At 35.6% G+C, this 10,132-nt stretch overlaps 3 protein-coding genes across 9 annotated transcripts in view; 1 reads left to right on the top strand and 2 right to left on the bottom strand.

Annotated features, from left to right (window-relative positions):
• LOC108749417 overlaps window positions 1-2,047 on the bottom strand; it is a 2,751-nt gene extending 704 nt beyond the window's left edge. The window contains exons 1-4 of the mRNA XM_018488115.1: window positions 1,913-2,047; window positions 1,301-1,604; window positions 987-1,148; window positions 381-786 (exon numbers count right to left, since the gene is read on the bottom strand). Coding sequence (XP_018343617.1) covers window positions 381-786; window positions 987-1,148; window positions 1,301-1,604; window positions 1,913-2,028 — 988 coding nt within the window. The 5' untranslated portion in view covers window positions 2,029-2,047. The remainder of the gene's footprint in view (window positions 1-380; window positions 787-986; window positions 1,149-1,300; window positions 1,605-1,912) is intronic.
• A 743-nt stretch (window positions 2,048-2,790) lies between these two features.
• LOC108749427 (short-chain specific acyl-CoA dehydrogenase, mitochondrial) lies at window positions 2,791-7,475 on the top strand. Of its 4 annotated transcripts, XR_001939368.1 has the most exons (7): window positions 2,791-3,110; window positions 3,176-3,278; window positions 3,424-4,091; window positions 4,161-4,384; window positions 4,948-5,179; window positions 5,646-5,805; window positions 6,047-6,130. XR_001939368.1 is itself a non-coding variant. In XM_018488131.1 (6 exons), the coding sequence occupies exons 1-5, from the start codon at window positions 3,083-3,085 to the stop codon at window positions 5,158-5,160; spliced, it is 1,236 nt and encodes a 411-aa protein (XP_018343633.1). In that variant the 5' UTR covers window positions 2,791-3,082; the 3' UTR covers window positions 5,161-5,179; window positions 7,405-7,475. The 4 variants fall into 4 exon arrangements, 3 of the variants coding, with proteins under 3 accessions (XP_018343633.1, XP_018343632.1, XP_018343631.1); XM_018488131.1 differs by lacking the exons at window positions 5,646-5,805; window positions 6,047-6,130 and adding an exon at window positions 7,405-7,475; XM_018488130.1 differs by lacking the exon at window positions 5,646-5,805.
• Window positions 6,020-10,132, bottom strand: part of LOC108749428 (phosphatidylinositol transfer protein alpha isoform) — an 11,127-nt gene continuing 7,014 nt past the window's right edge. For all 4 annotated transcript variants that reach the window (XM_018488134.1, XM_018488135.1, XM_018488133.1 and 1 more), the window contains 5 exons: window positions 9,786-9,816; window positions 8,878-9,141; window positions 8,718-8,795; window positions 8,275-8,655; window positions 6,020-7,582 (listed from right to left, as the gene is read on the bottom strand). In XM_018488134.1, the coding sequence (XP_018343636.1) occupies window positions 7,538-7,582; window positions 8,275-8,655; window positions 8,718-8,795; window positions 8,878-9,141; window positions 9,786-9,816 (799 nt within the window). In that variant the 3' untranslated portion in view covers window positions 6,020-7,537. The remainder of the gene's footprint in view (window positions 7,583-8,274; window positions 8,656-8,717; window positions 8,796-8,877; window positions 9,142-9,785; window positions 9,817-10,132) is intronic.

Genomic DNA, 10,132 nt, shown 5'->3' with positions numbered 1-10,132 from the left:
TCTGAGATATATATATATATATATATATATATATATATATATATGCTGATCCTCATTTTGTGAGATTAATTATCCGATAATTGGATAATTAATATAATAAGCGAGTTTGAAATTAGAAATTTGATTCATTACAGCCCAATCCTCCGTTCGCCTGCCGTTATTATGCCACAATTTTGTTAGAAGTATGGAACACCTTTTAATCAGCACGTAGAATTAAAAGGCAAATTTTGTAATTACATTATTATACATATAAATAATTCAACAATTATACAACTCACTAGAAGTTTAGTGTGGCCTTTTCAGAACGCCAGCCACTCCGGTTTATCGCGAGCTGTTAAAGGTGCTCCGTACTTCAGTCCAATTTCAGTCGCAGCACTTACGCATCTCGCCCTGATGCAGATCGGCGATCAGCTCAGGGCACGAACTGTTGCAGGGATTTATAGGAGTGAGACGCAACTGAGTCGCGCCACGAAGCTGAGCGAGAGCGATTAGACCAGAGTCGAGCTCGACCTTCTTGTAGCTCGGGCTATTGTAATCCGAAGACATGAGCACCCAGTTGAAATGCGCCGGCGAGACTGTGCTGGAGAGGAAGTACGGTCGTTGATAGTACTTTCTAAGCACCTTCACAGCGTTGATGTCACAGTTCTGCCAATGGACAAACCACTTAGCAACCTCAGGAGCGTGCACGCGTCGAAGAAATGCCGCAAGATCGGACGAACCAGTACGCAGATTCGAGGTCAGGGCGCAGGGTACCGTCTCCATCAGCCGCTCGTTCTCCAAGTAGAGCTGTTTGCGTCGAAAAATAATGTTTCTTCACATGGGATCGTCTTTGCAAATATCACTGATTCTTTGTTATGGCAATTTTGTCTTCGAAGAGAATTCAACTTTCGATAAGTGAAAGTTATCTACATTTTTTTCTTCAATTTAATTCCTGAAGAAGTTAAGCATTTATAATAATAAGGCAACAAAATTCATCTATTACTCACATGGGTGATATTATCAAACCAGAAGTAATCTGTATTCATGACTGCCCATGAGTCCATTGCGTCGGTGATGATGGCTGGTGCATCGCGATTCAGGTAATTATCAACCAGATTACGATACCGAACGTCCGATAAACGATCAATCGTCTCCAACGCCTCGCAGGTCTACAAGAAAGTTCTCTGTCAATTATTCAAGCGTGAATCTTAGCTATCTTAGATATATTTCTTCATAAAATATTACATCTCAAAAACCGCAATAGAATCTCTTTCCCAAATGTAAAGATTGATTTTTCTTATTCTGAAAATACGAAGCGTACCACGCAATCCTCTTCCGTGATAGTGTAATCATTGTAAAAGGGGTTGTTGATCATGCAGTTTTCGTAATAAAGAGGCTGCCAATTCCAGATCGGCAAAACTTTTATCAGCAACAGACGGCTGAGGGCGGTGAAATGAGTACCAACGAAGTCCAACTGAGCTGCAAGACACGCCAGTGTACCCAATACTATCAGCACCAGAGTGCCACGACAGACGAGTTGCAACCATGAGCGACGCATCGCTGCTACGAGCGGCTGGCATATAATGTCCATTTCCTCTTCAGTGAAGCCCGCCTGTTGGCAGTATCTGTGAAAAAATTTTGGATACAATAACAGCCTTTCTCTTTATTATCTTTAGTAATAAAAAAAAGATCTCTATCGTGCATAATTATAGAAATAATTTTTCTTCATAAATCTTTTTTTTTATAAAAATAATTATAATAATGATTTGGAAAAATATCTCTACTTGCTTACACATAATTTTGGAATTATTGTTACTGATGCAAATTTTTTTATTTCTTTTTACTTAGGTGATAAGAGCGCAATGAAAGTATAAAACAAAAATCTAATACGACTTCACGAATAGTTCCACGCATATCAAGAGTGATTCGTTACTTGTAAAAGGAATTCAGTTCATCATCAATCAGCCTTAGCTTCTCGGAGTGCGTCATCTCATGCTGTTCCTTGGTGTACGCCTTACGCGGCTGTTTCACGCATTTGCTGCTCGACATCTTGATAGACTTGTTGTTTCACCGACGTGCAAGAATAGTATCACTCTTCTCTTGCAGAAACGCAATATCCAGGATCCGCGTCAGGATTGGAACGGGCTCGTCGCTATCGAACCGCGACCGTGCATGCGCGCGTTTGTGTCTGCCTACACGATATATTGATCGACACCGTCGGCGCATGGACGGCGCGAAAACCGAGATAGATTTTCGCCATTTTCGGAATTTTTTATCGAATCTTTATCTTTTATGCTTTGGTAAGCGACGGATTTGGGCAGGCGCTTTTTATGTAAAAACCGATCTTATTGAAGCTACATTTTTATGAAATATGAAAGGAAAATCACGTCAGTAGAAAATTTACATAAAATCTAATTGATTTTAAAGTAATATTTTATTATAGAGTTTGATAATTAAATGATTATTTTTATCATCGTATAATTTTATACGTATTTCAGAAAATCTTTTTTTCATATTAAAACATTCGATTGAATAATAGGCCAATTAAAATGTATTTCGAATGCATTCGAATGTATTTTTTTATTATACAATATATTATTATATATATATTTTTTCAAATTTGATTGTGAACAATACTTGTGGTATTTGCTCATTCATAATCTCAAAAATTTCTCGGTACTGTCTTCGATACTCTAAATTTATTTCTGTACGTCAATTTTATCGGCTGGCGATAGGTAGATTCCATAACGATCTGCGACTGGTCTATACGGTCTGGCTTGTTATAACGTAAACTGTAGCACAGTAGTAAACAGACAGAAACAAAGGCTGTAATCGAAATCTCACTACAAATACTGTGAAGCATTTGATGGACCAATTAGAAGAAAGAATTTGACAAACTGGCAAGGAACATATAAAAACTCTGCTAATTATAATAATCTGCTGCAATTAAAAATAATATTATATACACATATAAAATATCACAGATAAATATACATGAATATATCGTACCGTGTGCAATTGTTTGTGCTCTCTCGGATCAAAGTCCGAAGGTTTGATTTATAACAATTCCATAAATCGAACGTCAACGATAGTACGAAAAACAATGGCAATGCAATGCTTGAGATTATTTGGTGAGTAGCAAGTATTTTCTAATATTACGGGCAATAGAGATTATTATTTTAAATATTGATTGCAGTAAATAATGTGCCTAGAAGTGCATGCACTGTCAGTGTCAACCGACACATTACCTCGCATTCTATGCTGCCAGACACACATAAAATGTTGTATCAAACATGCAGGTATTTTATAATATTATGTAGGCAATATATATATATATATATATATATATATATATATAAATTACACCTCTATCTACTTTGCGTAGATATAATTAAATACTAAATAAAGTTTAGCATCGCTATTATTAAAAATTTGTAATTACAGAGATTTCGCCGAGGAGGAATTAAAACCTATCGCAGCAGAGACTGATAAAAAACATCTTTTTCCAAAGGAGCAGATCAAGAAGATGGGCGAGCTAGGTCTCATGGGTTTATGCATGCCTGAAGCATTAGATGGAACAGGACTGGATTACCTGGCCTATGCTATAGCTACGGAAGAGATCTCTAGAGGTTGTGCAAGTGCTGGAGTTATAATGAGTGTACAAAATTCTCTCTACTTAGGCCCTATAGATGTATTCGGAACTGATAAGCAAAAAGAAAAATACATCGTTCCCTATGTGAACGGTGAGAAAATTGGCTGTTTTGCTCTCAGTGAACCAGGTAATGGATCTGATGCTGGTGCGGCGTCTACCACTGCCAAAGTCAATGGCAGCGTTTATACGATTAACGGCACCAAGTCGTGGATAACAAATGCGTTTGAAGCCAGTGCCATAATTCTCTTTGCGACGACTGACAAGTCCAAGAAGCATAAAGGTATAAGCGCTATCATAATGGACAGTCCGACAGCAGGTCTGAGCTTGGGTAAGAAAGAGGACAAATTGGGTATACGAGGAAGCAGCACTTGCTCTTTAATCTTCGAGGACTGTGAAGTACCACAAGATAACATTTTAGGCAAACCAGGAATGGGCTTTAAAATCGCAATGATGACTCTAGGTATGTGACAATCATGTAGATTTTTACAAGTAATTATTATTCAAATATAATGTAATATTCTCTCTGTAGATGCTGGCAGAATAGGAATTGCTGCACAAGCATTGGGCATAGCTCAAGCATCCTTGGATTGCGCGATGGATTATGCATCCAAACGCCAAGCTTTCGGCCAGTCGATCATCAAGCTGCAAGCGATTCAACAAAAAATCGCTGATATGGCTCTAAAATTGGAAAGTTCAAGACTGTTGACGTGGCGAGCGGCTCAGCTTAAGGATAATGGTAAACCGTACACAAAGGTGCGTTATAAATATTTGGGAGATAAATATTAATTCATTTTAGTAAAATATTCACTTTGGATAATACGGCCGAATTTTCTCTGGATTCTTATCTTATCACATATATAATATTTAAAATTTTAATCTTATCCTATATATATTTTTCTATTGATTACATTTTATGTATCTTATCAGACAAGGTATACGCGCTTCTATGAATGCATAGAAAAAAATTTTTAAGTAGTCACGGCATATATAAGCTTTAATCGATTTAATCATCAACAGATCAAAGCAATAAAATCATTTTAAACGAGAAAAAATAAGGTAATTTTTAGGGAATGAACAGATCTTTCGAGTATAAGATCTCAAGTAGAAGATCTAATGAGTGCCAGTTTGCAGATGTAAAAATTTATATCAATGTCTGGTTTTTGCCAAACTCTTGTGTCCATCTGTTTTACATTCTCCTCAGTTATAAACCAAGAGTCCAAAGTTAATATCACGATACAAGTACATTTTTGCACATCTGCGATCTAGCTCTCTCGTTGATTCTTGATCTACTGTCAAAATAATTTCTTATTTGCTAGGAAGCCGCTATGGCCAAATTGTCAGCATCGGAAACCGCCACATTCTGCGCTCATCAGTGCTTACAGATTCTGGGGGGGATGGGATACGTATCGGATATGCCGGCGGAACGTCATTACAGGGATGCGCGTATCACGGAGATTTATGAAGGCACATCGGAGATCCAGAGACTTGTGATCGCTGCAAATCTCATCAAAGAGTACGGCCTCAATTGAGATCGCACGACTGACTCACGTAAGAGATAATTCTTCAGTATCTTTCTTTTATATATATATCCAAAGAGAGAACGAAATATATTTTGTACGTATTGCATCTAATATTAGATTTTGTATATATATATATATATATTAATTATATTTTTATATGGAGAGAAAAGTCGAAAAATAAATTTCATATGCTATGCCTTCTAATTTTATTAACTCTTGGCTAAATATTTGACTGGATCGAGAGACATACGCACATACGCGCACACACATACACATACACTTACGCATATACGTATGTATGCAAGAAAATAAAACGCATATACACGTGCATATATACATATATACACATACACTGGTATTTCACTATTAGCCCTTTGGCAGCGATACGGAATTTTTTCCTTTCCTCTTTTTTTTCTATCTATCCACGATTTTTTTTCTACCCTGCTTGTACATCTAGAGCAGCTAGAGCCAATCTATTTAAATAACTATCGTAGGATAACAAGTGTAATGTAAACCGCGTACATGTGTGAAACTTTCATATTTAACAAAACGAACGACATAGTCGTGGAACAAAGGCGGACTCCATTGAAGTTACGAGCTTGTTTGAACGACACAGATGTGCCTTATTTCGATCGGTTTTCCTTCGATAAAATGGTGAATAAATACGTGCCCATGTTTCTCTGTTTTCTCGTATGTGTCTGATACATTGAGTACAAATACTATGTGCACGTCGCACTACCACTGTTCGTACATGAATACGAAGATAAAAGCTACCTTAGACTACATGCCTTCCAACGAGAAAATACAGAGAATACATTTACTTTGTGCAAATGACAGTTAAATTATATACTTCTCGTTACTGTTTTTCAATCTTTAATCGTATATTTAATTATAGATCCTATCACTAGGTGAGAATGCTGCTGCGAGTTCAACCCATTAAAAGACTTTACTCTCATTTAATTCTAAGAATCAATTCAGTTTAATTAAAAATTAATGTAATCATTTCCAAAATAAACTTTAAAATATCTCGAGTATATATCGAGCTTTGCTTTTATTATGAATGAGATAGTTACAAAATTATCTTTTTTTGGTTACGATATTTTTTTCTCACATAATATACTGAAGAAAAATTTTAAATTTAAGGATGATCATAATAGTCTGTAACAGGTTACGAGCAGCGTTCTAGAATACTTTGTCGGTTGTACTAAGAGATCCATTGGAATGCAAAAGAAACATTTATATATATATAATTTGAATTTCATTGTGTATGCCTCTTTCTTTTTATATATATATACAATAACGCACTCTTTCGCCGTCCACCCGCTGTCACCAATATTGAAATAGCCTAAACTCTGCTTCTCTACATATGTGTGTATATGTATATCAGTGTGAGCTTTACATAGAATGCATCATCTCCTCGTCCTCAGTAAATAATTTAGAGTGTAATATGTTAATAACATTATTGTTAGCATCGCAGTATAATTAAAAAATCCATCAGTTTGGTCCTAACTCTTTAGGGAATAGGTACATATACACGTCTCACACTCGTCGATAACAAACATAATGAAAGAATAGAGGAACATTATAGATTGAGATCTACCGTAGTACCTTGTCTCGTGGAATCGTAGAGGGATCCCATGAAATAACTATAGATATACATTTAAAATCCTTAGAATTTTTCAAATCGATCCTCCTGATCACATATACACTTTCGTAGAATTGAGAAAATACTCTCGAGCTTTCTTTCGAAAATACACAATCTAATACATCACACTTTCGGTTGAAATAATAGTTCGAGATACAGATCATTAATATGCAACATTTAGATTTTCAATTGTACATTAATATATTAAACTGTGGAATTTTTTAACTATTAAACTACGATCAAACTTGCGAAATTGTTAAATCACATTATTTCCTTTGTTTTTTTTTCTTTATGTACTTTGTAGCAAGCATTTTGTCGATCATTAATTGAACTTCAATATCTATTATTATCGAACTACGAACTGCTGTTAAGTAATCATAACGTTTTTATCTATGGTGGTTTTCAAGAAACCAGATTCTTTTCATAATTATGCATTAAACAAGAGAACCAGAAGATTTTCTGATTCCTTCCATTTCTTTTTCTTTTATAATAACTACATTATAATCTTTGACTGTAGATACATTTATCTAAAACGCTTGTAAATGTAAAATAAATTAAAATTGTAAGTAATTTATAATAGACACTGAATCTAGACACGTAAATTCCAGAAATCGTTCGAATCCTGTGGAATCGTCTATGACAGAGCGTAACAGGGTGTACATCTGTAGGTATGCATCTGTATTTGTGTTGACATGTATAAGGAAATTGATTTAACCGTTCATAATAGAAGCTATCGAAGCCTCAATCATCAGCTCGCATACCCCGTACTTCACCTTGATGTCTTTGCTGCAATTGAACATAAAAAACATTTCAAAAACGGATGAAATTTCTGACTTCTAAAACAAATATAGAAGATAAAACGCGTAAAACAAGATTTAATTAACCTTCCAGCGGACGCGTCAGTATATAGAGAACACCACAGAATAAGACTGAAAGTTCGAAAGAGTAAAGCATATCGTCAAATAAATATTATGCGAAAGTTTATAATATTTAAATGACCATTTAATTAAAAAAATAAATGTTACCTTTTATTAGAAAATGGATTAATAAAAAAGTCTTATTTGTATTCTAATTAGTCGTATTATAATTATTGTCGTCGAATGTTTTTTAAAGTAAAATGAAAACATTTGTTGCATTTGAGGACGGTGGTTGTATTTTTGCACAACTTGCACTTCTCTCGCTTTTCACTCCCATTGAGCGATTCCTGTGTGTATCCTCTAGGAACAAATTTGCCCGGAATTTTCTGAAAAAATGCCCTGATATCTTAAAAATCGATTCTACGTAAACAACATATACTAACGGAATGTGACCTGAACGAATCGACGGCCTGAAAGATACTGAAGGAATATCTTGGAAATTCGAGACTCAAAAAATAGATTTTACTTGTATTTCCTCCATAAGACTGGCACGGAGAACACGCGTGGGCCCGCTGGAAGGTTAAAAACTGAAGAATTGAAAAAAAGCAAAATTCTTCTTACCCTATCTAATTCTTCTTTCGTATTGTCTTCGATTGCTCTAATATCCTCCATGGTTAAACCATACCAACCATCTATCCAGCAGAACACTTGCCTATGGAAATTGGTAAACAGGCGCCGTTCCGCCTTTTGAATGAATCCTTCGATGCGGGTCTGCAGACCGAACCATTTGAATTCACAAGTGACTAGCTTGTAGCACGTCATCACAGGTTGAACATTATGCTTCCAGTCTTTCCCAACGAGAGGACCCCGTCCTGTCTTCTGGGACTTGAATTTAGATGGATCTTCATCCACCTTGTAATCGGCACTTGCAATCGGATCGTTGGCAATATCTATATGCACTATTTCTCTGATCTTAAGCTTATCGGGCGGCAATTCGTGAACCTGTTCGTAAGAAGGAAATACGTAAATAACTAAAAATACTTGCCAAACTCGATGATACTTACATTATGCTGATTGCCGACATCGCCAATATGAAAGGACTCTATCATAATTACGAAATTATCCTTCATATACCCTGGATTCTATGGAAAAATCAAAGTAACATTTATGAATATATTTAAACTTAATATCTTGTATATGTGAATAAATATATGCGCAACTTACAGTTATGACTGTCTTACAATAAGGATAAGCGTTCCAAGCCTCTTCATGGATTTCTAGCGAGTTCTTTGGCAGTAAAATGCGAATAAAAGCAGGCACTTTACTAGCTAAATGATAAATCTTATATGTATATTGGCCTGATGAGTACTTTCCACCGAGTAACGGATAATCCGTAAACGGCTCATTCTTCAATACTTCAATGCCTTCTCCACCGCCTGTATTATTTTTACTAGCCTCTGCTACAGAATACAGTTGAGCTACTTGATACTGTTAAGGAGAAAAATATATATATAAATTCTTAATAACATTCAAGGTAGGTTAAAGTCGTTATATAATTTATATTATGAGATATAATTTATATATGTACTTTGACTTGTTTTTGTGAGAACCATTCATTTATTAATTCTTTTGGTTTGAGTTTCTTTTCATTCATTAACACAAGAAAAAAAGACAAAAGGATTTAAAGTCCATCATGGAATGTGAATCTATTTCTAGAATTGACTTGAAATAAAATGATAATCATACTATTATTAAGGTATATCTCTCTTAGACATCACTTTATTATATACTCTGAGACAAATAGATAATGAATAGAAAAATAGAAACAATATTTTGAACAGCAACAGATAATAATAAAATAATAGATAATAATAAAGAAACTTATGTGTTAGTGTAATAAAATAGGCTTCTAATTACAAATTCAGCATTGTTTATGCAAGATAACTCTACATAAGTACTCAGATAGGCATGTGTGCCATGCGGAGGATAATTAGATGATTGGCGAATTTTCTTGATTGCACGGCAATGTTAAGATTAATTTCAACTGTCTGTTTTTGCAATCTAACATCCAGGCAGGTCTCAAATTGAGTCATTATGAGGAGCGGGACTCCTGCGACAGATCAGACACGTACCTCTTCCACTGTGAGGGGCAGAGTGACACGGCTGTAACAGACAAATAATGAATTATGTCAGCGTTATATATCGAAAGGCAAGGAGACGAAGAAAATCAACGGATAACGTAATCGTGTCCTTGAGTCACAGGATGGAGAGGGGACGCGTTGCCGCAAAATGCACGTATCAGCCGGCCGATCTTAATTACATGAGAAATCAAAGTTGATCAATAAATTTGTGAGATTTATGATCGAACAATCCGCATCGTACGTGGTCGTCGCCGAAGAAGTCTAAGGTCAACCGAGATTCTCTGCAAAGCTGCACTTTTATCACACTTCCCGCTGTTGATCAGAAATCATCGTATACT

The sequence above is a fragment of the Trachymyrmex septentrionalis genome, unplaced genomic scaffold, assembly GCF_001594115.1.
Source record: "Trachymyrmex septentrionalis isolate Tsep2-gDNA-1 unplaced genomic scaffold, Tsep1.0 scaffold29, whole genome shotgun sequence".
Taxonomy (NCBI): Eukaryota; Metazoa; Arthropoda; class Insecta; order Hymenoptera; family Formicidae; genus Trachymyrmex; species Trachymyrmex septentrionalis.
Note: the sequence above shows the minus strand (reverse complement) of the source record. Positions and strands in the feature narration are given on the sequence as shown.

What these genes read in the sequence shown, in the direction of transcription:
- LOC108749427 (XM_018488131.1), top strand. Translation starts at nt 3,083, where the DNA reads ATGGCAATGCAATGCTTGAGATTATTTG. An exon ending in GCAATGCTTGAGATTATTTG is followed by an intron (nt 3,111 to 3,175) that starts GTGAGTAGCAAG and finishes TATTGATTGCAG; the next exon opens with TAAATAATGTGCCTAGAAGT. An exon ending in ATGGTAAACCGTACACAAAG is followed by an intron (nt 4,385 to 4,947) that starts GTGCGTTATAAA and finishes CTTATTTGCTAG; the next exon opens with GAAGCCGCTATGGCCAAATT.